Source organism: Limanda limanda, chromosome 5 (assembly GCF_963576545.1).
Source record: "Limanda limanda chromosome 5, fLimLim1.1, whole genome shotgun sequence".
In the NCBI taxonomy this organism is placed as follows: domain Eukaryota; kingdom Metazoa; phylum Chordata; class Actinopteri; order Pleuronectiformes; family Pleuronectidae; genus Limanda; species Limanda limanda.
The window spans coordinates 10174496-10201537 of NC_083640.1; the positions used below are offsets into that span (position 1 = coordinate 10174496).

General features: G+C 41.5%; 2 protein-coding genes across 2 annotated transcripts; one reads left to right on the plus strand and one right to left on the minus strand.

The window, feature by feature from the left end:
• Window positions 1-438: 438 nt before the first annotated feature.
• Window positions 439-2078, plus strand: si:ch211-57i17.5 (usherin). Its single transcript, XM_061072341.1, has 4 exons — window positions 439-501; window positions 922-993; window positions 1076-1246; window positions 1362-2078. Exons 1-4 carry the CDS (start codon window positions 451-453, stop codon window positions 1449-1451), a joined length of 384 nt encoding a protein of 127 aa, XP_060928324.1. The 5' UTR covers window positions 439-450; the 3' UTR covers window positions 1452-2078.
• A 2140-nt stretch (window positions 2079-4218) lies between these two features.
• Window positions 4219-26436, minus strand: LOC133001872 (anthrax toxin receptor 1-like). The gene is made up of 18 exons (XM_061071581.1): window positions 25888-26436; window positions 23127-23198; window positions 22939-23010; window positions 22274-22355; window positions 22090-22123; window positions 21388-21467; window positions 20701-20769; window positions 20088-20168; window positions 19355-19415; window positions 18306-18404; window positions 15263-15332; window positions 15089-15167; window positions 14589-14684; window positions 13002-13043; window positions 12020-12115; window positions 11649-11816; window positions 10845-10925; window positions 4219-6798 (listed from the first exon to the last, which is right to left on the minus strand). Exons 1-18 carry the CDS (start codon window positions 26043-26045, stop codon window positions 6373-6375), a joined length of 1866 nt encoding a protein of 621 aa, XP_060927564.1. The 5' UTR covers window positions 26046-26436; the 3' UTR covers window positions 4219-6372.
• Between the last annotated feature and the right edge of the window lie 606 nt (window positions 26437-27042).

Below are 27042 nucleotides of genomic sequence, written 5' to 3' on the forward strand. Positions count from 1 at the left end.
GGAGCTGTGGTTCATCGTCGTGATGGCAGCCATCGCCCTCCTGCTGCTGGCCATCGTGTTGGGTGTCGTTCTTCATAAGGTGAGGGCCAATAGAGATTCTGTGTCACAGTAAATGCTGAGAGCGACAGACGTCATCACGACACCACAGGTCATTGTAAATGAATGTGAAAGGTATCAACTAATCCTCTGAGTCAGAATAGCAAAGGTTAAGGATGGAGAGCCGGGTAACAATTTAATTGATCTGCTTATACAGTGATATATTGAAGTGAGACGTCAGGATGGGTTCAAAGACAACAGTAAGATGTCAAAAAGACTTTCAGTTTACAAGCAGCTTATATAAGGTATAAACTTGTTAAACCACAAAACTCCAATCAAGTTCTTGTTTCCTCTGCTCAGGCTCTAAACAAACCCCCCTTCCCACGAGAGAGACCCCCTCTGGTGGCCCTGCCCATGCAGAAGAGGAACCCCATGGCTGTTTACCCAGCCAGCAACTCTGTCTTGGTGAGTTCCTAATTTTTAAATCACTATTCAATTAAAAACATGAAACACATGATATAATTTGGCATTTGATTGGTTAAATCTATATAAAAATATAGTGAATATTATATAAGGCATTTAATATGTAACTCTGAAGTTATATTTGTGCTTCATTTCTGAAAGAAGAAATGACAAAAACAAGAAAACACAAAAAGTTGCCTTTTTTTATAGAATATATATTGTGTATTGGAAAGAAGGATTCAATTGAAGCATACACATTCTGTATGAATATACCATGTACGTACTACACTCCATATATAACAACATGCAAACACTAAAGATAGGTATGTTTTTCTGTCTGTTAGTGAGGCAGAATTTACTTTTACAGTGTAAGTTATTCTTTTTCGGTGCATTTCTTTAAACCTCTCACCCTCTGTGCCTCAGTTCGACACCGTGCATGACACAACAGGCTTCTCCAACAGTGTCACACTCAAGGGCTTCACCATGAAGATGGAGGTAAAACCCTGCAGACATATAAACGCACACAAAAAACAGTTTTCTGTGCATAATACTTGGTGTGTTTATTCTGTCTCTCTAGGAATTGTTTGAGGTTAAGTGTGAGCCCTCTGACCACGCCCCTCCTCAGGGCGAGCCAGAGATCCTCAGCGTGAACTCTCTGAGACGCAGCGTCAGCCAGGTGATGGACGGCAAGTCGCTGACAGACGATGGAACGTGGGACCCAGACATCTCAGGCCATGACAGTGGGCTGGTGAGAGACCCTGAATATACAAGAACAACTATTTGTTACTTGGATACATCATATAGAGAAAGTGGAGCAAGAAATTATTTTAAACTGATACAACCTCTACTCTTCTGTCTGATAGTTTATGGAAGATGAGGAGTTTGTCGACACCGTCAAAGGCTTCAGCACCGTGAGGAAGGAGCACACTATGTTCACTGATACCAACCTGTGACCAGAGGACGACCTCTGACCCTCACAGGAAGACATGGCCATAAGGTCACATTAAATCCACCTGGGTTTAGTCTCCAACCCAGGGTTTAAAGAGTCAGAGGTCAAAACTGAGCGGAACGGATAAATGAAGGAAGTCGACAACTGAGTGAGAAACGTTAAAACTGTGCTGACGTTTTAACACAATGGGACAAAAAAACATTTCTATCGAGCGGAAAAAGGAAGAACCTGCTTTTGAAAGAATGACAAAATGCTTGACATTTTAAATTCTCGTCATTGATTAGAGACTCTGAACATGAACAGAAGAAGACAAAACAGAACAAAGATATAGTGGAAGAAGCAGCGGAACATAGTTATGTATTTGAGTATTTTAATTGTTTTTCCCTTGCATGAGGGAGTAGTTATATCTGATATTTTTTCAAGATGCATACTTTTTTTTTCATATTCAAATCTTCGGGGGGTTGTTGGTGAAGGAAAAGCAAACGACCATGTACACAGGAGGTGTAGTTCCCTGGTTAGCATGGACTGTGAGCACTGAGCACCTCCAACACAAAAACATGACTGATATGCACCGTTCCATATGATATATAGGACAAAATCCCCCAAAAATCAATGAATTATTTTCTGGAAGATGTCCCCAAAAATGTAATGAAGTAATAAATAAATTAAATTTCTGGATTTGCACCGAAATTTTAAGGAGTCGTCTCTGTCCCACGCTTCCTCCTCCCACCAGGTTTCGTGCTAATCCGTCCAGTAGTTTTTTCTTAATCTTACATACAAACCAACAAACCAACAGTCAGGGACGAAATCAGATGCAAGGCTTTAGAATATTAAATGTTGTACAAACGATTTTTCAAATACCTTCAGTAAAATTAGCTGCACTTAAAGCTGCTAATTTCTAATTAACAGCCGACATTCAATGTTTGAAAGAATAACATCAGTTAAGTAAACTATTATTCACAATGACAACAATATGTTGTGCTTCATTCAAACAGGTCAGCAAAAATTTCACATTTATTTTATTCGATTAAAAACTGGAAAGATATCTGACAATGGAAATAACATTTTCGGTTCATTTCCTGTTGGTGGAGACAGTGAGTCTGAAGGTCCTGCACAGAGCCGACAGAACCACTGGTGCTGCATGGACGAGGTCCAGGACTGTCAATAACCATACAGAGAACATTGGCAGAGTGCAGACACGCCATGCAGCACCAACTGGACCCAATTAAACCATTTGACAGATCTCCTTCCTCTTCCTCCACATGGAAGAGAGCAGCTGTTGTTTCTGAAGGTCTGTGATGAAGGCCAGGTGGAGCAGCCGAAGACTCCAAGTCGATCCCGTGAGAAGAGCTCAGGTACAAATGTTTGCCGCTGGTGAAGCCGAGCGCAGTTTTCAGAAGGTTTTCATTGCACAGTCACCACAACAATGGCTTCACAAGCAGCTGCGGAGTAATAGCAGACAACAGTCATGGCTCCCAACAATCTCCTTCTCCCTTCTTCAACAGTGGGGAGCATTGTGGGTAATTTTTCATCTATTAAACAAATTTCAGATCAAATCCCCTTGAGCAGCAGCAGCAGACAGTTGGTTCACTGAAACCAAAGCAGCACACCAGCTTCAATCAAGGCGTCCTGAGTGTGAGTGAGTGAGTAACCAGGAGCAGGTGTTGGGACCTTAATTGATGCTTATTTATGATGTGAATATAGTTTTGTGAACTAAATCATGACACGTCCGCCTGTAGAACACCAGTGTGCTGCCATGTGTAGATGCATTTTTTGTCTTTGCCACACATCAGCCACTCTTTTTATTTGTCCATAGCAAGAGTGCCATGGTTTATTTACTTTTTTTTTTGCATCTAAAGCATAAGCTGTAATAAATCGACTGAGTTTTCTCAAGGTCGTGGTATGGCTTATCATGCAGACTTACTTTGCACACATGGAGAAGCACAGGTGCAAAAACTTGAATGAACAAACGCCTTTTTTTAGTAGTTTAATGAATTCCATGAATTCTATGAGAAATCAGCTAAATGTTGATAACTGTCCTACTTTTGCAGTTTTTGGAGAAAGTGAAAAACAATCCTGGATTCACCCCCTGACCTGGATCCACACCAAAATGTAATCAGTTCCTTCCTGCCTCATATTGCATCCTTCCACAGAGTTTCATGGAAATCTCTCAGTTGCTTTTGAGTGATCTTAGATACAAACAACTTGGCGGAGGTAACCAGGAGATTGTATTGAAGACACATTTTAGTTGAGCCAGTGTAGATTCTTCAGAATTTGTCCCCAAATTGTGCCGCCAACGATCAGAAGCAGCTCAAAGTCTCTGCAGCCACTCTAGATTTCCTGAGGATTAGATGGCGTCTTATATTTTCCAAGGTGTATCTCACCCCGTTCGTGGATGTGACATAATGCAACATACAGTATGAACATCTGGAATCAGTTTTTTTTTCTCTCTCCCACGTCATAGGGAGGGAGCTGCGCGCTGTGTGCTTTCTGTATTCATCTGCCCTCCACTGTGTGAACCCAGTGACCCCAGCAGCAAAACCAGTTCTCTGACTTAGTGTTCCACTGAGCATGGAATAAAACATGGATTTAATTTGAAAGCTAGAGAACATCTTGATATCTTAACATTCTGTGGAATATGTTTTTGGGAGAATGAAGGAAAGACGAGAGTAAACATATAAAGTCTTAACAGGTTTCTGATGAAAGCTGAGGGAACAAACTCCGGTTCAGAGGTTGTTTTCACCTGGTTTTTGAAGCGAATACAGAAGAACCTCTTTTGTACACTTTTATTATTTATTATTGATTATTTACAGACATGGGTGTCTACATACTGTATCCACGGAGAGTTGCATACTGTCTTTCTGATTGTGATTGCTTTGCATTCTGCTGCCGATCCTCTGATCATCACAGAGCAGCTTCATATCAATCTGAACTTCATGTGACCCGTGGAACAGAACACTTTTATTGTGATCCATGCTGCAAGGATGTTGTGCAAAAAAATTTGTTGAAACTGGCAACTGACTCCCTCTAGTCATGAATAGATACATTACATTAGTCTCTCTCTCTCTCTCTCTCTCTGGCACACACACACAGATCTGAACACACATGGTTATTGTATCAAATTGATTACTTACATAAAACACCAGCTTTCGTAAGAGGCTGTGGCTGGATGAGCAAAACAATGTGCAAAGTGTTTCCCTGATTTGGACACGTTTTTGTCCACATCTTGATCGACAGAGCATACGCCATATCAGTTATACAGGTGCATCTCAAGGTGCTTGTCGAAAAGTAATTTTTTTAAGGGAAACTTCAATATATTCTGGATTCATACACGTAAAGTGAAATTGAAAATATTTCCAAGTGGTTTTGTGATGATTACGTCTTACAGCTCAAAGTATTTGAGTATTTCCTAAGATCAATCAATAAAGGATTTCAATTCAGCCAATACTTGGCAAGGCCTCCTTTAGAGTTATTGCATTAATGTGGCTTGGCATCTGAAAACAGGACTTTGGACCACTGACCAAGAGATTGTGGCGGCAATTTGACCATTTGGGCATTGAATCATGGAAGGAACCACTTTGATGTATAGAAAGATGAGCAAATGGATTCCCTTACATATAAGGGTGTTGCTCAAGCAACTTATGTTATATGACCTTGTCACTCACATGGTCACCTTACAATGACCTCCTCACTCACATGGTCACCTAGCAATGACTTTGTCACTCACAGGGTCACCTAACAATTAATTAACATGACAGGGATGTGAGTTGGTTGTAAAACATTGATAAGAGATCTTATAATACAGATGTTTAACTCAAGGGGCCTGATACAGAGCAGAAGACAGGATACTGGTCACCTATTTAATCGATAACATGTGTTCCTCTCCAGGAGGAGCTTGGAAATGTATAAAAGTGCTGTGTGTCCTGTATGTCATTGCTCATTGTATAAAATCTTTGCCATGGTTTTGTACGGTGATGCCCATCTGCAGATGTAGAATTAAACTTCCAGAAAGAACAATTGTAATGACTTGTGCGTGACTATTGAGAAATTCACATGACAAGATACACAGTATTTATGGTAATTTACTCAAACTTTGTTGTATTATTGTAATATTTTCAGATGCACCTGTATATAGGTGTAAAGTTAAGTATCTGAATCCCATTTTATTGTTCACTCCTATGTGCACATTAGGGTGGTTTATTAGGTTATGGAAGTCAAAAGTTGCGTTCAGATCAGTCACGTTCATTGCTGTTCTTAACAGCAAGGATTTTTCTCTAACATCAAAAATTTTGACTTAAAAAAGTTGGTCTATTCAACAAAAATAGACAAACTAAAGATGTGTGTATGATGTATAAAACCAAGTAGACATGTTAACAATAGAACAAACATCCTGACTCAAACACGATGGCATGCAGTTGCTCAACCTTCTAAAACAGAAAAACAGGGACTTTCAGATTCCTCTTATCTCTTATTAGAAAAGATTGAAACGTTACACATATTTTAGTGTAGTGATCATTTTCAAAACAACTCGGCTCCTTGTTGAGCAGCTGATTCGGGTTCATCCAATCTTGTGATCTCATGGTGAAGTCATCAGGGCCTGGACAGCCCACAGGTCCGGGGAGGCAAATGTTTTTCAGCCGGCCCGCATGACCTCATTCATAGGGAACGTCTCTGTAATTCAAGCATCAGAGCAATTGCACTGTTGTGCTAGATGTGTACAACATTCACTGTAGACAAATAGCAGAAAAAAAGTCCTCGCTGCTCCTCTTCACAAGGCAGAAAGGCCACAGTCCGCTGAGCGTGGCACAAGTGTCCACATGTCCTGGCCTCCAGCTAATCAAGGGTGGTCATGTGCTGATTGCTGGTGGGACTCTGTGTTGCCTTCTTCAAACTTGTGGGATTCTCTCCCATCCCAGGCTGGAGCTTCAGAGCCCAGGGCGAGGCGGTGGGCGTGCAGGGGGAGGGGCTCGACCAGGAGGAGGTCCCTGTGGAGGAGGAGGCAAGGAGCCCGTTGGGGAGGCAGGAGGTGAAGGGGTCGATGAGGCCGCAGACGGCGCTGGTGCGGGCATGTTGGTCGGAGGGAGAGCGCGGTTGGGAGGTGGCGTGTAGGGGGGAGGAGTGATGGGAGGAGAGGGGGTTGGGGAGGTGGGGGGAGGCGTAGGAGGCAATGACGGGAGGGTGCAGGAGGAGAAAGACGGAGAGGATGGAGGGCTGCCGGGGGTCGGTGGGAGGGTGCCCTGCGGTGGCGGTGGACTCTGGCTCGGGGGGTTGTAGATGGGAGATGAGTGGTGGCTGTAGTGAGGGTAGCGAGGGGGGGGAGACTTCATGCGGGTGAAGTTCATGCATTTGCCCTGAAATTTAAAAACAACAAAAGCATTTATAAGAAGAACATGTTGGTTGCGTGTGTGAGCAACACAAGTGGAGCATCTGGTTTTAGGGCAAAGATTTGAACACTCTCATCCACTCCTCCCCGACACTAACTCCCTTCACTGTATAATGAGCAACAAATCTAGATGTTGGACACTTGGGAACCAGCATCACTTTGCACACTGTCCCTGTAGTTCCTCAAAACAGAGTTTTTGTGTTGTATTGTTGGCAGAAAGTTATTTTGTTCCATTGTGGGGATTTCTTAGGGCACTGCAGAGTGAACTAGAAGGACGCTCAATTCAATTCATTTCAATTTTATTTGTATATGCATTATCTCAAGGCACTTTTTCCTACTCCTTAAAATGATAGAGAAACCCAACAGTTCCCTCAATGAGCAGCACTTTGGTGACTGTGGAGAGAATCACTCCCTCAATAACTGGAAGTAACCTCTAGCAGCACCAGACTCGGTGTGGGCGGCCATCTGCCTCGACCGGACGTATGTGACTCAGAGAGAACATACATCCACCAACAGTCCCCTCATCGCCCACATTTTCCATCAGGACCCATGAATTATTCTCTGGGAAATCAGGGAAAATGTTGAGAAGGACCCGATCCCACAATGTTAAAGAAAGTGGAAAAGGAAATTCTCGTTGTCCTCTGATCCAGATCCACAAAGTTTCGTGATTCATGAAGCTGAAACTGACACATAATGAACCCTCAGCAGCTGACTTTCTCAGTGACTTTATCCAACATGCTGGCAAGCTAACCGTTTACTGACACCAAATCATGAGTGAGAAATATGTGCCAGCCTAAATGCAAGGGGTCATAATAGTATTTATTTTGTCCACTGATTGAAAAGAAAAGGAGAAGCTTTTTTTCTAACAAGAAGCTAAGCGACTTTTGTTTATTAGTGCATTCAGTTGACTTTTGTTTAATTGTGTCAGTTTTTGAGCTCAATATGTTACAGAGAGAGTGATAGAGAACCAATGTTGGGTGACATCCCAAATAAAGTTGATATGATATGTTCAAGTTGTCATTATAATAACTTCATGTAGTAGATTAATTGTTGTTATTGTTTCTGGGTGGCCGGGGGTCTTTCTGTGTAGAGTTTGCATGTTCTTCTCGTGTCTGTGTGGGTTCTTCTCCAGGTACTCCGGCTTCCTCCAACAGTCCAAAGACACGTAGGTTGGGATTATATTAATTGAAGACTCTAAATTGACCATTTGAGTGTGAATGTTTTTTTGTCTTTGTACGTTGGCTCTGCGTTAAATTGGCGACCTGGCCAGGGTGTGCACGCCTCTCGCCCAATATCAGCTGTGATTAGGTCCAGCCCGACCTTTACAGGATAAACAGTATAGATAATGGGAAAGAAAGAAACTATATGTGCTGCTTGCTAGAAGAAGTCTGCTTGTCTAAATCATATTTCTTGGACAAAACACATACTTTTCTTGCTCTGACAGCTGAATTAGTCTAAGATATAAAAACGTCCCTCGCTGCTTGCTGTTACAAATCAGACGGACTGATGACTGGAGCAGACGTTTGTGTGCCTCTCACTTACTGAGGCCTCATCTACTGTCAGCACAGATCTGCACAACAGCACTTTACTGTCAACAGACCTCAGCCTGCACACGCTATAATTCTCAATCACAGCTTTATGGGCAATTATAGGGAATTTATGGGGGCGTTATGGAGCATGTACTGTAAATGCTCTGCTCAAATGAACAAGTTAACCTGCCATCACTCTGTGAGGTCATGCAAGAGAGACGATCATATTCCAGAAACAAGTTACACCCCTGGACAGCCAAGCCGAGGGGATCAGGGAGGGGCAGGGAACTGATAAGGAGTGAAAGCTCTGCTCCTGTTACCACCAGGGCAAAATGACCTCAAGGGAAAATGATGCATGTTAAACAATCGACAAGGATGGAACAAATCAACAGAACCTGTATTTGTATTCCTTTAGTATGACCGACAGTGAAGTGTCTTAGTTATTCTTAAAATCAGTCGGACCTAAGAGAACATGTGTGATAACAAAATGTTGGAATATGTCCGATGTTGAGTTTCTAACTTGCTGCTGTTCCCTGTGTTTGATCCCTTTAGTCTTTTACTGGCTCAGAAACTTATGAGTTGTTACAGGAACCTGACTTAAGTTTCTCTGAGGCACCAGTCAGTGGGATCAACTGGCCTCTTCCCCCCCGCCGCTGCATTCATTTAGGGGAAGTTATAAAAGCGAGGTTTCGACAAGAGACTCCTAATTGCAACCAGAACACGCTTGTTTACTGCAAATCATCAAGGATTCTTGACCCAAGCCTTTTTTTTCCAGTGCACTAATGAAGAGCTTTATAGTGAGGAGGATTCACTCCTACACGTCTAATTACAGAGCAGTGCATCAGCAACACTTACTGTACTGGAGGGAATAAAGCGAGGAACGGGCCCCTGGGAATTTAACTCCAGTGCTGGTTTGACTGTGACCGTTACTTCACTAACATGGAACAGCCGACCTCATGTTTTGAATCCATGTGCAAGTAATTTTTCATCTTCTTCTCACATAAACGTCCTCTTTCCTTCTCACCTCTGAGACATTCTCACATCGGTGTATTGACAGTTACTTCTCTCCCGCTCGCTCCCAGGTCTCAAACTTTGCTCACAGTGGAAAAGGTCAGCATTGTTTTTTCAGTCACCGAACTGTGTTTGAAGGATCTCACAGTCTCTGTGGAGAGCTTTGTTCTCTGTCTCTAGTTCTGCAGCAGATCTGTAGAGAGTCTCAGTGTGTTGCATTAACGTCTCATTGTTTAGACACTGGGCCTGGTTGTTTCTGTGGTAAACTCCACTCTGTTGTTGCAAGCTGTGAGGGGCTTTCATAGGTCTCAAGTGTGAAAGGCTGTAAAAAGGTGTTACATTTATCGTTCAACACATACAGCAGCTAAAGGTGATTAAAACAATGTGTTTTATTTTATTTTGCAAATCTAAAGATTTATTTGGAACTTGCAGGAAAAAGTATATTTGCTATAAGCTTCTGAGGAGGTTGTTGATGGACGACCCTCTCTACCTCCTGAGCCACAGCCTTGATGTTTGTTGAAATAGGCTGTTGTAAGTCTGGCCCCAGTGTTATGAGGTTTTGTCTTATAAAACATGGATCAATAATCCTCTTTATATATCTGTAATAATATCAATGTAGACTAAAAATTGTGTGTAAGTGTGCATGAAAAAATAAACATATCTTCTTTGGCAATTTTAAGAGCTCCATTATGTCCATAAATAGCATATTACACATTGTTTTACTTTTGTGAATGAGAGCGATTGTAATGCTTGTCTTTGGTGCAATGTTATCTAAAGTGCAGTCAACCCACATTACAATCTTCTCTGTCACTGTTGTATCAACTGAAGCACTCTGAAGTACTCTGAAGCACTTCAAAGTAAAATTCACTTTCAACCATTCACACACACATTCTGGATTTATGTCATTTTTAAGCATTTGTTGGTGATAGATATCAATAAAGAGTAAAAAATAACATGAGTGGAAGAGCATTTCCAGCTCTCTGATATTCAGTTCATGTTTAACTGAAGTCGTCGTACCCTGGAACTGCAGGGGAATTGCCTTTTTTTTTTAATTTCCATGTTTGAATTGTTTGCGTATTTTTGCTGTAAAACCCCCAAATTGTCCATCACCAGATTCAGATTCATTCTACCAGCTTGTAACATACTGTATCACATACCACTTCCCTCCACCCCACAATCTGGACTCTGGATAAAATACATTTTCCTTTTCATGATGACTTCACCAGCCGTCGTTAGATTGGTGAGAGCAGTAGCCAGACACTGCAGTATCAATCCCAGCTCCCTGCAGGTTTTCCCATGAGCCTCTCTGTGCACAACTTATTGCTCACTGCTGGTCTATTTACTCAGCATTGTCAGATGCAAACAAATCTACAATCTGACAAATGCTAATGCAAAACCAATGCCTTATGTCATTTAAGATAAACTGCAGGCTGAATAATGATGCATGAGTTTACTTGTGAAGTGTTTTTCTTACCTTGTCACCTGGGAGAGGCCTCATTACTGACACACGGTCGTAGCCTTTCCTCAAAAGTACCCACAATGCTTCCAGTTTGCTCTGTGGAAAGACAGAGAAGACAAAATCATCCCTTTAGTATTTTCTCCCACACTGTGCACCAAACTGCAGCTGCATTCCAAATGAACAGAATTATCCCCATTCCTACAGTCGTGTCAAAGTGTCTCACCGAAATCATTTCAGCTGTTTGTGAACTGGCTCTTCATACTTTTGAACACAGCAAATACTTTGAGGATAAGGGCAGACAATGCAGCTGTTTTCCCTCACTAAACAAAAGTGCTGGGTGTGCAGTGCTGCTCCCTGGAGGTCAGTCCAACAGGAGTCTGGTTTCTATTAGCGATCCCCCACTGACTGGGAAGGCTTCAGAACAACTCCTTTAACCCTGTGCTGGCCCTGGAGGATGGGCCTGTGTGCCAGTAGTCACCAAAACGTTTTTACCTTAACACATCTCATGCTACTTTCAACAACATTTTAATAACGCCATTACTCATATGTCTACAGCCAGATTAACATGGAAAAATTTGCAACAGATGTACTTTTGCAGTAGGCCGACATGCTAACAGCTGGAAAGAAACATATTGTCTCAGCAAAGCTATTAAACAATCGTAAATGCTTTTATAAACTAAAAAAAAGCTGAGCTTTATGTCTCACAAATCCTCCACCATTTGTTTTGTATGTGCATACACATAACTTCTATATGTTTGCCATTCCTAGTTGTTGTCAGTGCTGAGACTTGAAAGAGCATCTGCAGACTCGCTCTGGTACCTTGATTGGCGAGTACCACTTGCGTGGCCCCGGGGGTTTATGCATGCCATTGTTGAGAATCCGTGTGGAGGGCAGCTCGTCCTCCTGCTCTGGCATCTTCACTTTGGCATTTTTGGCCTTTTCCAGCTTTGCTCCTTCTTCTGTGGAACCTTTCTCACCCCAGCGTACCTGAAGATAGACACAAAATGATGACAGTTGCACAGACCACATTTAATGTTTCAAATGGGGAAAAAGATGGTTCTGCATACGTGCAGTTAAATTGAGAGCTGCTGTTGTGCTCCATAATTAGAGATGCCTTTTAGAGCAGCCCTAATGACCTAAGCAGTTTACTTTAAAGGTTCCCCCTTTCTAATTAAGTCATCAGATCTCACCTCCATCCTTTTGATCCCACCTACTCCTCTTCCTCCGTAGTAGGAAGCATCCACAGTCGGCCACTTCTTCTTGGGGGTATCAAAGTCCTCATCATCCTATGGGACAGGGGCAGGACGTAGGTTTTATTGTGATATATCATCTAAAAGGCTTACCACCTACAGCTAACCAGCTTTTTTGGTTAATGTACACATGCCCAATAATCACCCAGGAGCTAACTCCTAATGGTTTGTCACCATGCGGCTCATTTGAGGTAATACTCTGTCTGCTCTCCCCATTCTGTCCCCTCTGAGCCTGTCATATTAGAGGACATTACAAAGCCCACTGGGCAAAGTTTGTGATGTTTCGGCTCTTTAATACACCCTCTAAGATTCATAATCTACCAGGATGTCTTACACAGGAAACCATAATGAAGTCTGAAAGTTGTCTTTGAGGCCGTGGCTGCCACTGGAGTCTGGTTTTCAAACAAATTCTCCAGTGAATCGTATGTTTCAGTTTAACTTGAGTAAATAAGTACAGACTGATATGTCACGCAGTTGCATGCAAGCTTTGGGCAACTGTACCTTATTTATATGGATTTGGTTATCGAAATAATGTTATTGGTTAAATTTGGACTTTTTCCACGAAGGTCTGAACAGCTCCAGCTCCAGAAACCATGAATAAAAATCTGGATTACAAAACGGGGGTGTTTAAACAGGACATAGAGGTGCAGAAAACAACAGTCGAAGTCAGGATTTCTTTATTATTCTACGAGGGCGTTAACTCACTTCCCAAATGATGAACTGCTAAATGAATGAAATCTGCGTTTCACGCCAGGGAGTGAGTGAATGACGCAGCGTGGTTGCTGAGGTTCGAATTGCCAGAGTAAACTCAGCAATTACACAAACTAAACATTTTCAGATGTCTGAATATTATATGATGAGTTGTTTTCCTTTCTTTTTGAGTCATAAGAAAGAGATCAAGCGGAGACGGAGCAGCTCTCACCGAACTCTCCTCTTCAAGTGGAGGTGGGGGTTCATGGATGATCTGTGGGGGGGGGGGGGGGGGGACATGCATGAGAGGAGAAAGAAGGAACGTGTTGTTACACATGGGAAGATGACAGAAGTCACACACTCGTGTATCATCTGCGTGTTAAAGCAATGTCTTCTCTGTGTGCAACAAGATGGTTACACAACACATGGCTGAGGAATTGGATCTTTTTTTCTTTCAATACTGACCTAGAAATCTGCAAATCCAGATTGTTTGGTCCTGAGGTTGTTGATTAGGAGAATATAGGAGTCACATGCTCAGAAAAACTGCTCTTATTTTCTGTATAAAGGATTTATACTTTTTGTTTATCCTAGTATGTGCTTTTTACTTTTTATCCGTCTAACTTCATTTTTCCGAGTGTGTTTTACAGCAGCAGCCTCGAAGGATTGCACACAGACAGAATGTAGTTTTAAGCACGTAGAGTTTAGTCTGTCTTTCACCATCTACATCTTCTCTTTCGCCCGTATATAAGTATATGAGCAGTGTTGTTTTTTCCAACACGGTTTCTTCTACACATTAATGCAGTTAGCAAATTAAGGAATCCTGATTCTTATTTGGGATTTTCCTCCATGTGTCTCCAAATACTGGAACACGAAACGATTCGCTGTGGTAACCTAGCATCGCTTTTCCTAAACAGACTTACTTGCACAGAGTTCAGTTTGCAAAGAAATGGACATGAACAGAAAAAATAAGTAAAGGGAGGCCATGTTGTAAAAGCTGACATCTTTCTCTGGCACCTCTCAGCTCTATGCTGTTTCCAGCTCTGGAAACATTGGACTGGATTGTGAAGAGACAGCCCGCTTTTAATTTGAAAGGAGAAATACAGCTTTTGACAGAAGGCAACATGAGTAACAAGAGAGTTTGTTGATATATCGTGATATTGGCAGTTTGACCACATGAAACAGTGTGTCTTGTTACTGTATGCAGAGCAAAAGGTTGTCATAAAAATAATTTTCATAAAACGTTATTCCTGGAGAGCTATCTTGCTTCTAAAAACCACCATAGTAACAAAGATATTAACCCAAAACATTCGGCCTATGTGGGTTTCTGTTTCCACGTCACTAGTTGGAAACTTAGAGCTACTACTGGTGGAATAATTGACTAAGTCTTCCAGTGTATATACTGAGGCTGTATTGAGAGGTGAACCTCAGAGGTCACCCGCTGTGACCTTTAGAAACACAGATTGTTTAAACAGCAGAATAATTACTTAAACACACATTCACCCAGTGGCCTTGACCTTCTTCTCTGGACTAAATTCAGCTGCAGGGATCCAAAGGAGCCAGATGCCCTTGTTGACTCATGACTAACCTTCTCACCATGAGAGTGTTGTTAAGGTTAATAAGATGCCCTGGGGGGGCGTTAGCCAGACAAGACAGACCTGGAAAAGGCATTGCTGCCTGTTGCATTGTCCACAAGCAACATTGCTGCCTTCCAGGCCTGTTTCAGACCATCTAGAGTTTGAAGCAGCTAGTTAGACCAGTAGCCATCTGTAAAGCAGCATGTGTGCATCTTATTTTTGCATTGGTGATTGAGAAAACTCACCACAGTGCAGCAAAGAGGCCAGAACCACCAGAGAAGAGCCAAGATCAGGAGCAGCATCAGGATGAGCAGGGCGATGGCCAGGATGGTCCCGTCAGACTGTAACAGAGACAGACACGTCAACTCCCACAGTCTGAATGAGTAGAGCACTAAATCCTTGTAAACCACTTCTCTGGGCTCGATGCTTCATGTAGGAAAGAGGCTCTTTTGATCTTAAGAAGCCTTTTCAAAGCTTGTTACACCAAAGACAATGACTGCTTGCACTGAAAAACCTCAAATAATTTGCATCCATCATTTAGACAAATGTTTATTAAGTTTGTATTTCACTGTTTTGACTGATCCTTCTTCGGTAATGACAGCTGGGATTGGTGCCAGGCCCACTGTATGTATGGATAGATGTTTTGATTGGTTTTATGTGTGTGTTTTATATCATTATTGCTATACCATGACCTCATAATATTCCAGTTTCAAAGCTAAATGCTAGTACAGTGAATTGTACTCACACATCCCACAGTGGTTATTGTGACTGAGCTGGAGATGAAACTGAGACCTTCGTTCATACTGACGTAGAGATTTGCTGCCCTGAAAAAAAAAAAAGTTCCAGCTGTCATAAATGGGGTCGTTAAAAACAGAGCAGATGAAACCTCTCATTCATTTACATAAAATCTAGGACTTACATCCCCTCATCTTGAAGCACTGGTGCAGGGCAGAGAAGATATGTGTCTTCCACAATCAAAGGCTTCACCACTAGAGCACACAGGGGAAAGGGATCATAAAAAGCAGCACAAGAATCAGCCCAGTATTCCAGTCTTGTCTTGTGGTCATGGTCAGTGGTAAAGTCACTAACACACAAAACTCGAAAAGCAGGAGTTTTACTCACAAGTCATGACCCGAGTCCCCTTTCAGTTTATATCAGTATTTGGCCTGATTACAGAAAGATTTCTCTACTGACTGATTAGCGCCACATTACTTCATCTTAATTCAATAAAAGAAGGGACAACATGTCCTTTGCTCATATAAAAAAAGGGTTAGAGAAGAGAGTTTCTTCAAAAACTGTGCTTTGTTGTCTGCTGAGCGGGGACATATGTATTCCCATCAGAGTCATCTCTACAAGCTGTTTCACCGCAGCTTTTGTTTTTCAGGCAAAATTTAGATCCTTGTCTAGTTGGTTTTTTAAGAAAGTGGCTCCAACGAGTGTCGTCCCACCAGGCCTGTCTGTTTATCCTGGCGAGGGGAGAGCATACCCCAGGAGTGAGGAAATCAATACACGCATTCGCACAGTAGGTCATGACTGCTCTTTCCTAAAAACACCATGCAGCACAGTGGTACGGGTGTACAAATAAAAATATGCAACCACCTCGGCACTCAGAATGGCCTTACAACATTAAAACAACACGAAAAAGAATGAAGAAAAAAAACTACAACAAAGTCAAACATTCCATCAGTCTTCAGATTTCCATTCTTTAAATTCCCTGAGTGAAAAGATGGGAAAGCTGGCAAACAGTCAGAAAGTTTAACACTGTTTATTATTATACAAGTGTTGGTATGTTGGTAGTTGCTAGGTTTGACTGTGGTGCCCTGCAGAGTTCAACTTTGAATTGTTTCTAAAGCTAGCATTAATCATAAGAAAGACCAAATGTGGGACTTATTGTTGGTAAGCTCAAGACAGTATAGAGTCAGACAGACAGTTGTATATTTGACTGCTTGAAGAAATGCAACTTATCAGACTCAATATATAGGTCAGCCACTTTATTTCAGGAAATACACTTAGTAGCTGATTTGCAGAGAGATGGATGAGAAGATCAATGTCTCACGGTAGGGTAAAATACTATGCTAGCTAGCTAGCTTAGCATAAAGACTGGGAACAAAGAGAAATAGTTAGCAATTGGGTCTGTTTTTAGAAGGTTAACATAAATCCGAATGAGCTTTGGTTTTAAGGGTTGTCGGCCATTTTCATAATCCAGTTTTAGACATGACCTGCGGGTCTTCTGTGTCTGGTTTATTGGGGGTGTCAACTAACATCAAGGTGCATTACATCCAATTCTCCTGAATTTGTACAGACTTTATACTTTATTTGACACCTTGGACTCTTGCTGCCACTGTGATGTTTCCTGGCAACCATTGAGAATTCCATAGAACCATTGATTACATACCCTGTTTTTTTTATAGATTATACCGACACAATGCAACATGTCGATTAGTCCGCCTTTTAGGGACAATCATGGGTTTTAAAAGTGGCTGCAAGCAGGAACATCATACAGACATTAGCGGACGATTGATGTTCTCATCTAAATCTTGGCAACAAACTGAAAAGCACATATGCCAGAATGTCTATTCCTTATGCCTTGTCTCTTAATTTACATTGTCAAGTGTTGTCCACTGCAACAAAACAATGGCGAGCTCAGAACAGGACCTGCCAAAACCCAGCACGCCTCACTGTATTTTCTGCTTCTCTTTCCTGGCAACACAAATTCAAACACCAATTCATCTGCTCGGCACATGTTAGTTACATATTGCTTCTACTTTCTTTCTTTCCTTTCCACCATTTCACCATATTTGCAAAGTATGCTAAGGGCTGGAGCGAGTCAACGAGGGCAAGTAAAGATGTAGCCCATATATTGTTTTTTCTGATAGACTATCTATCCCATGTTTATCTGCAGCTGAGCTAACCATGGCCTAGTTATTTTCATTTAAGGTTTACCCCTGATGTGACGTAAACAAGTTCCAGAGAATTGAGAATTGTTTGTAAACAATTTGGAGACATGGATGTATCTGGAGGAGGAGAATAAGTGTAATGGAGCTGACTAAAGGAGATCATATTACTCAAGTTGTTTCCAGATCCACGTATGGTCTGCAGGAAGTGGTCTGATGTGTCATGCAGAAATAAGAATCATCCACAGGGATTGTTTAAGTTTGTTTCATACTGAAAATAATGGATTTTTGCTTTGTTTGAAGAATTTGATTTAAAGAGCAAGATGCCTTTGATGAAAGTTGATGGCAGAACCAAATTACCCATTATTAAAGGGAAGGCTCTCTGGGAGACTAATGCTGCATTTTCAAAATCCTTCATAAATATACTGCCTGCTGTGTATGCAGTATATGCATGGATTAGGCTACAAAAAACAGTTTAACCTTATTGCAACATCTCAATAAACCACAGTGTAAAGCAGAGTTGACAGAAGTGATGCCATCAAACGTTAATGATGATTAAGTAATGAATTCCAAATTCTAATCACTGAGAAAAGAGGATGTACTAACATGAGGTTAAAAAGAAACATTCATCATCAGAGGAGCAGACGTGGGTTAGGGCCTCGAGTCTGGTGAATAACTTGCTTTGAAATTTAACCAGCACCTCCTGCAGCTTCTGCGGGTGTGCACTGGAGGAAGTGGTTTTAACAACTATTACAGTGAGCCACCAGTAAGTGTTGTGGGGAAACTGTCTGTATCCTTGAGGCCTTCTCATTCCGTCTGCCTCGTGTGTGGTTCTGTCTCTGGCGGTTTTCCAGGTTGTAAAATTGCACAGTGCGTTGTTTAAGGTAAAAACAGATATGATACCAGTAACACCAGCATAGATGCTTGTTGGATCTAAGAGGACTCCAGCTGAGTGGCTCACTTGTTGTTTGACGAGCAAGACGCTCAATTACGCGTAATTCTGATTACATGTATTCCAGCTGCTTTTATTGCTAATGAACTGGTTTGAGTTAGATGGTATTCACTCACTTTTGGTGAGGGTGTCGTTGATTCGGAAGCTGCACAGGACTTTGTCAACATTTCGGGCGTGGAGGAATCCATTTCCTCTCACCACCACCTCGAAGGTCTCTGGGTGAAGAGAAGAGAACAACTGAAAATAACGTTGTTGGTTTTTTATACTTTTTGTTCCAAAGTAGTATCCAAACTCTACTCTACTACAATTTCCTTGTCTATATAATTACTGACTTTACTGTGAATTCACATACTGTGAATACTTGATGTGTGGTATGACGCTGCCGTTTCTCTGAGACTAAAACCACAAACCTAGCACATGGCAAACTGACACTGGAAAACAAGGATATAATTCGTGCTGAAGCTCATATTGACACACAGTCTGGGTTAAACGATTGTGGACTATGGATTGTAAATACAGATGGACGACACATCTCCACGTCCTCCTACTCTCCACAAATGAAGGCAAAATATCCAGGATATATCAACTGCTGTCTTGTGCTAAAGTCGTGATTTGGAGCCATATACTATGCAGTAGCAATCAGTGGGTGGAACCCAGTGGAGGAGGTGCCACTCGTAGATGCAGTCGACCAATTGATAGTGAGTCCCAGCTGTCAATCATGATGTTTCACCTATTTTTACAACATCAAATCACTAATTAAAACTAAACTTACTGGAAAAATAAGCAATTGAACAAACACCAGTGTGATAAGAACTAACAAAAATTAGAGAAAGCATCTTTGAGAAAAATGTATTGGATGTGTACTTTGATTTTTTGGTCCTGTCCATATCTGCTAACATTAAGGCAGCAGGGTTTATGACCTATGCTTCAGCCAACCACCAGGGGGCTATCAAAATGCTTTGGCTTCACTTTTGGCTATCGTGTCGACTCTCTTTATTCACAGTCTATGCTTTGGACTGTTAAGACACTGTGTGTGTATTTGCTTCATAGGACCTGACACTACAGCCCGTTTGTGCTTCTTATGAGGAGTTTTTATGAGTTATTCTTATACTGAAGAACCTTTTTTAGCATCCTAAGGAGAATGGAGGGGAAGAAAATCTCTTACCTCCTGCACAGATGCTGGAGGGCTCTGCTGCCAGAATCTCAATACATGACTTCTTCAGGATCTGAGGAGACGAAGGGAAGGAATTCACAGAGTTCATCAGAGCAGCAGCAGGCCCCTGGCTTTCTAGTGTCCTTTAACTCTCAAACATTTGTTCTGCTTTATTTTGATCCTGGAATTCAGTGTAGTGTCCATGTCTTTTGTATTGCAGTATATATTCTAGTCTTGACAGAATGACTGCTTTTAAACAGTTCTGGTTCTTTAATGGCCATATTCACAATCTCTTTTTGACTAATGGTCTGAAGTTTCCATTTATTCTCAGGTATGTTCTGCAGATGTGTCTGTACTCAATGCTCTCTAGGAACAAACCCACTATAACTCCAAGAAGATGAGAGATTCATGCCTCACAGTCTCACTCCTAAACTTAGTTAATCTGCTCCAGGTGACAGTCAGCTCAGTCAGCTGTCTGACCTTTAACTCCTCAACAAACCTTGTAACCCAGTTACAACTACTCCTGCATGACAAACTGTTTTTTTTTTTCAATCGACGTTTAGTAAACACCACGGAGGTTGGTCTGAAGAGGTACAGCACACGTTCTGATCATGTTTGTCTTTCTCGTGTTGACCAATAGCAAAGTCACAGTAACAGCAGGTTTTCCTGGAATTCTGTGCCTGGGCAGGCTCCATGGATGGAATAAGTTATTATGCTTTAAAACTATTTAGTCTTGTTTGCTTACCGAATCAATGACCCCTTGCAAAGCCTCGAATCCATCATTTACAGGAAAGACATGGTCCTTGCTATCAGCAATCTTTGCCAGCTACAGAGGAAACAAGGCATTACAAGTGACACTTACACTTCTTCATCCAATATTTGTTTTCATTCATTGTTCTCGGAAATTGTCTGATCAGAAGCAGAATCAGTGGCAGGATACTTGATTATGGGTCAGTACATATAGACATTATTAACAAAATGAAACAATTTGCTTTTTCATAGACGACAAACTAAAACTATTTTAACACAAAGTAGAAAAAAAGGCATCTAGACCGAATTGGTCTAGATGCCTTTTTTCCCCTGCAATGATCAGGCCAAAATTACTTGGATAAAAGCTTCAGAGACATTTGTAATACATTTCATGTCCTTACATTAACTTTGGTTTTCTTCTAGGAACACAGTTGGCAGTCTGAAATAACTTGTATAAACAATTTAAACTGATACAAAACAATACAATCTTTGTAATCTAAAGCAGTTTACAGCTACTTGAAAAAATTGAATTACAAAGCTTTAAATTGATAATATTGTTATCCATAATGCTTCCTTAAACCCAGATGTCATCAGACACTTCCACACACCTGTGTCTCATTGAAGTCCTTCACCCCCACGCAGTAAACGGAGGCCCCCAGACTTCGGGAACGGTTGGCCTATCAGATACAGATTCACAGCAAAAACAGGAAGAAGCTCAACACCTGGGTTCAATTACACCTCTGCATTTCACAACATCGTTCAAAACACGATAAAAAAAGACTTGTGTGGGTTCGACCTCTAAAAAGATTTCATAAGACGTTGAGTAACACCATATTTCTTCTGAAAAATATTAGTCAGATGTCATGCGGAATTGAAATGTCACACAGATGCTTGAAAACCAAAAACAGCTAGCTCAATACTTCATTTCTGTGGTTTTTGGTGTTGACACTGAATGACAATAAGGCGTCCCACAGCATATCAGGCTGGGGTGAAAACTTCCTTGTGAGGGCACTCATAGTTGCTCTCAGGTTTCTAAAGCCTTCACCTGAAGAGTCTGGCTGATCTGAGGTGCAAATAAATCATTAGATCCGACGGCAGATGTGCAGAGGACGACTGTGCTCGCATGTATAAATCTGACAGACTTTTTTGACCCCGTTTTTCCAGACTCAAGGAGAAGGATCAGAGGGCTGGTGTGTAGGGTGGCAGTGTTTGATGTGGTCCGTCACGTGCACAGTCACATATTTCACCTGGTTCTAATTTGTAAGACCCATTTAACCTCTCTGTAGCTCTCTCACCTCTCTCTCAGCGTAATAGAAAAGATCCTCGTGCAGCTCTCCGTCTGTCAGAGCGATGACAACGCTGGCAGTGCGATAACCTGCAGACAGAAAGAATTCAGTCAACGCTGCTCTCATAGCGTTTCCTCCAATTATACTTTGCAAATAAATAGGCAGCATTATAAATTCACCCTGAATTACTTCTCTCACAGTCTATTCATTGTAATTTATGTCACACAATTACTTATTATCCCAGAAAAACATACCAGAACTCCCCATTATAAATAAATACTCATTCTGTGCTGTTATTCAGATTCGGTTTGTGACATTTTAAAACTATATTATGTTCACTCATAACTCCACTACACCACCCACTGTCAATTTGAGTAGGTTCAGCTGTTCAATCTGATTCTATCAATTACAACTGTTCTGTCATAAAGTCAACTTTTATGATGCCTATAATATTCAGTTTTTGTTGACACTATCATGGAGCTATTATTAAAATATATGATTTAGCATTGAGCTCATTAACTTAGTTTAATTTATTTCGTTCATTTCAGTTTCATCCAAAAACCAAACAGAACAATACACTTACACATATAAGTTCAAAGAGTTTCATTTTTTTCCTTGGTTACATTTTCTTAAAATTTTTCAAGTTTGACCAACATTATTTACAGACGATAACAAATTAAAAAAAGTAATTTGCAGTATAAAAAATGTTACCTTCAGTGTTTCCATAGTATATCTGCTCACTGGCCTGTGAAAAAGATAAGCCAGAATGAAACAGTGGACTATTTATCTGGTAGCATGCAGTGAATGCATGAGTCATTTAGTGCTCAGGACCGGGTGGTGTTATAAGTTTGGAGATATTCTGGAGATAAAGCTCAGAGCTGCAACGGCCGCTCACCCTCAAGATGCCCTCATGCATGAAGGTGTCTCCCCCTGGAAGAACCCGCTGCAGCTCCTCCAGACCTTTGCGAATGCGTTCCCTGAGCAGACACACAGAACACGAGCTAATACACATTTCTGACAATATACCATCTAATGGAAAATATTGATTATGCAGGATGATTTTCAGAACTTTCTTCTGACTAAAACTAGACGCTGCAAGGCAGGGTAAGAGAATAACAGTTTCCATAAGAGCAGCAATTTGGAGGAAATACCAGCAATGTGTAACAGATGAATAAATTGAAACAGCCCCGGTGTGTATTGGCTTGAGAAACTGTCACGCAGCTAGACAGGAAATGAGTCCACTGTAGAATAAGATGTGAGGGAAGCAGTGAAAAGATTATGTGGCTGTAGAGACACTCTACTGAGGAAGGACTAGATATATAAGCTGCCCACAATGTGTCAAAAAGCAAATGATGAATGAGCCGTCCAGATCAGCGACACTATCATCAGATCACAGCGAGGGAAAGTATCTGTCTGGAATCTCTTGATCATAAAAAAAACCTGCAGAGGAATCCTATCTGTGTGTGACCTGTGTCCAAATCTGGTATTACGCTCATTCCTTTTAGATGGACGACAGAGAAGCAGAGGATTGAAATTAATTTTGAGGGGATCTGCACCCACCTGTCTTCTGTCAGGCTCATTAAAATCTGTCCGTCAGTGGAAAACACGATGAAGGACATCCGCAACTGTGGACTGGGGGCAAGGGGAAGAGAGGAAGAGAGGAATGCATTCTGTTAAATCAATAATCAGTTCTTGTTGTATCCTTTCCAACAGTTGCTTTATGACACAACCAGGACTTTTTTTATTACCTTATGAATTTATGAGCTAGATGTTCAACAAAGTGGTAGATTTCTGTCCAGTGGTTCTGCACACTCCCAGATCTGAGAGAGAAGAGAAAAGACAAATTAAATGTGAGGATCCTATCAAACACTTGTGCATCCAATGACCTCTGTCACGTTAACAACAGACCATGGACTGTTTTTGAGACATTGGACCCACGGCACAGAAATATACAAGCCCCTCACCACTCTTGCATTGTGGCAAGTCAACCAAGACAGAGAGAGAAAAATGATTCACCACACTCTGTAGTGGTTGTTTGGATTTGTCTTAACTTTCTAGCCCCACTCTTTTTATTTATTTATATGTATTTCAACCACAGACTAAAGTTGTGACTTAAAAGTTAAGCCAAATCTTCTTAATTGCCCCCTGGGTCATAACCCCCCCCTGTGTGCTCCCTGTTAGTGAATGGGACATGGACCATACATACAAAGTCAAAGAAAATTTATAATACACTTTTCTCAAAGATGGTTTCTGTCACTTAGGTTGTTTATATCACACTGATGCATGTTCATATTTGAATATGGGTTACAAAAATAATATTTATTAATCGATTTTTCCTGTAGGTTTGGTTAAAAATAGGGTGAAACGTCATGATTTGACATCTGATACTGACTCGAGTGGGTCCAGAATATCAGGGGCACCTTACAACCTGGCTCCACTCCAAAAGGTCGGCACCCCTATTACAACTTATATCTGAGCTTTAGTGGGAGAAAGTGGAGATGCATTGTCCACCTTTATATACAATCTATGATTTTAATATTGTTATCATTTTGCATCCCATTGTTGTTGTTTGGTGTCGTCCCCTGACCACTCAGTGATCCCCCCAGGAAACAGCCTCTGAAGGGAGCAGTTGAAGAATAGTTCTGCAAGAATAAATGCTCATGCAACACAGCTGGTTGACCCTGAGAAGTAGCAATACGTCGTGCTCCTCAGATTTCTGTTAACATCTTCATAATGCACCTGCAATTCTGTTTCTTCTTAATTATGTGAGTTATTATCATTGGAGTCAGATGTACGTATCCTCATTAGGGTTTCATGCAACCAGGTCGGTGTGGATGTTGATCATCTTGCTCACTACCTCCTCTTCGTTAATGAACTTAGAACAGAGCTGTTGGGACTCACATTTTCCCCTGTGATGTTTTTGTTGGACTTTCTAACCACGGCCAAAAAGTCCTCTCTGCTCTGTTTTCGTAAGGAAGTAAAAATAAATAGATGTAGTAGGAGTAGCTTTTTTAGTACAGATATATTTCCTTTCGTCTAATTATGTTCTTATAAATATCAAAACTAGAGTATGTAGTAATGTGTATCAGAATGTTGGCTTTTCAAAATGTCTTTCAATCACCAAAACCTCCTGAAACATTTCTTTAAAAACCTATTTTTCCATTGTTACCATGACAGAAACGTCTAGCCAACAGGATGAAACACTGGAACATCTGGAGCTAATGGAGTGAGGGCAGCACAGACATGGAGAAGTGAGGTCAGGCCGATACACCAAGAGGACATTGAGTGCAGGTGGAGGACATCACTGTTCAGGAGCAAGCTAAGTTCCGGCCTGGAGAAATTATTTTAAAAAGGCACAGCTAAAAACAGTGATTATTTTCAATGGTAAATGCCGTCGGGTCACACATAAAATAATTCTGTGTCGTTAAAACAAGGTTCTCCCGAACAATCACTCTCTGTTAAACACAATTGCCTTATTTCCCCTCAGAGGAACAGCAGAGTGCCTGGGCTTGGCACTGACATGTACTGTAGGACAACTGGAAAATCCATCAGCGTCATGGCAGGTGGGGGGCTATAAACAGAGGAGCCACAAGGAGAGAGGGAGAATGCAAACTGAAATACAACCAAGTCCATCCTCTAGATAAGGAAATCTGGAGTTGGATGATACATTTACTTTTGACCTAGTTGGCAAAATATTTTGGCTCGTAGCGAACCAATCTTGCAAAAAAAGAGCATTAAATAATGTAAGTATTCTGCTACAATCCAAAAACAACAGTCTGGGTAAGTTCATTGTTAGTGCCAAGGAGGCAATGCATATTTTAGCTGACAGTATAAAGTGCTTCCCCTTCAAGTCCCTCTCAAGTAAACTCAGGGAAACACTTTTCCTGTGAGACACTCACCATTTTGGGAACTGATTTTACCAATGAGATTATTTGCTTCCTGTGCATGGAGCATGAAAATAAAAGTTTTCCTTACGAATGCATTGTGCATTAAGCTCCAAATCAATACAAACCGAAACTCATCCAATCTCATCTAAAATGTTGTTATTGTGATCATGGAAACGGTAAACTGTGACAGCTTTGATCAGGTGCCCATGTTGCACAGCTGACAGGAAACAGGCATCACCAAAAAACTGGTTAGATAAACATGGACCGTTTCTAAATGAGAGTATCCATATGACTAAATGGGCAGGCCAAACCTCCGGTGTACACCTTCAGATGCACAGACTAAAAGTTAGAGAAGATGAGGAAACAATGATTCAGAAATGCATGCATTTGAAATAAAAGCCAGCCACATGGTGACATTTTTTTTTTTAAATAGGAACAACATCAAATACAGCAATCACCAACTTTGTATATAATCTGTGCAGCAGACCACCACACATATATCACCAGTGGACATATACCATGCTGAAATCTAAATCAAAGCTTTCGCTTTGATTTATATTTTACATCTTCTTAATCCCTCCCATCTAACTGTGTCAGATCATGTGTGTCAGACTATACTCACTTGTCCAAAACAAAGTAGAGGTCGAAGCCTCCATAGCACGAGGACGACCCAGCCTGCCTTCTTGCCTGGTCCGGTCCAGCATTTCCAGCAGTGAGCACAACCAATGCAGCACCCAGCACCACTGGAAACCAGAAGTTTCTGCTCCAGCACCAAGGCATTATTCCAGCTGAAGAAAATCTCAAACCGATGAGGTGATGAACTAAACCAGCTTAAATTATAATAAAATCAAAATTTGTAAAGAGAAGTTTGTCCTTCGTGCAGGTTCAATCCTCCACAGGTGCCTTCAGCATGGTAAAGAAAAAGCAATAATCCAGAGGAGAGCCGTAACTCACAGGTAGACGTGGAGGAGAGAGAGGAAGCATGAGTGTTGAGGGTCTCACTGTTGTTGTTGTTGTTGAGGCTGTCTCATCACTGGGTCCTGCTCAGCATGCACTAAGCTCCACTACCTCCTCCAGCTCCTGCTGCTTCTGTTAATGATACAGATATGCAACCAGGATCCTGGAGGTCTAACAACTCTAAGACTCTTTTCACAAGTCTCCTTGTACTCACAAGTCTCTCTCTCTCTCTCTCTCTCTCTCTCTCTCTCTCTCTCTCTCTCTCTCTCTCTCTCTCTCTCTCTCTCTCTCTCTCTCTCTCTCTCTCTCTCTCTCTCTCTCTCTCTCTTTCTGTGTCTCTCACTCACACACAAGCACACACTCACACACACACACACACACACACACACAATCCACTGGCTTGAGCTGCCTCCTAGTGGTAATTCATGGCTGGTGAATGTTTTTGTACACTGACACAACTGGGAAAGTAGAAAATACTTTTTTGGGGGGGAGAAATTGTGTTTTTCTGTATTTCGTCATATTCCCATGTGATTTACATGCATCAACAGTCATTCACACCTTGATTCGGGGGGACCCCCAAACACTCATTCAATGACCTGCATGTTTAATTAATCCATATCTTCTCCCTACACATGCCCACCATCCTCAGCATCATACAAACATGCCAAAAGATGGCCAGATTTCCAGATATAGTGCATAGGTACCGATAGGTACCTGTGCCTTAGCTGCTAACATGGCTGTTAAGTCAGATTCATTCAAATGTGCAGATCTCCTCCATGCTGCCTGCTGCCTTCTTCTTTTGTTCACTATGAGACAATCA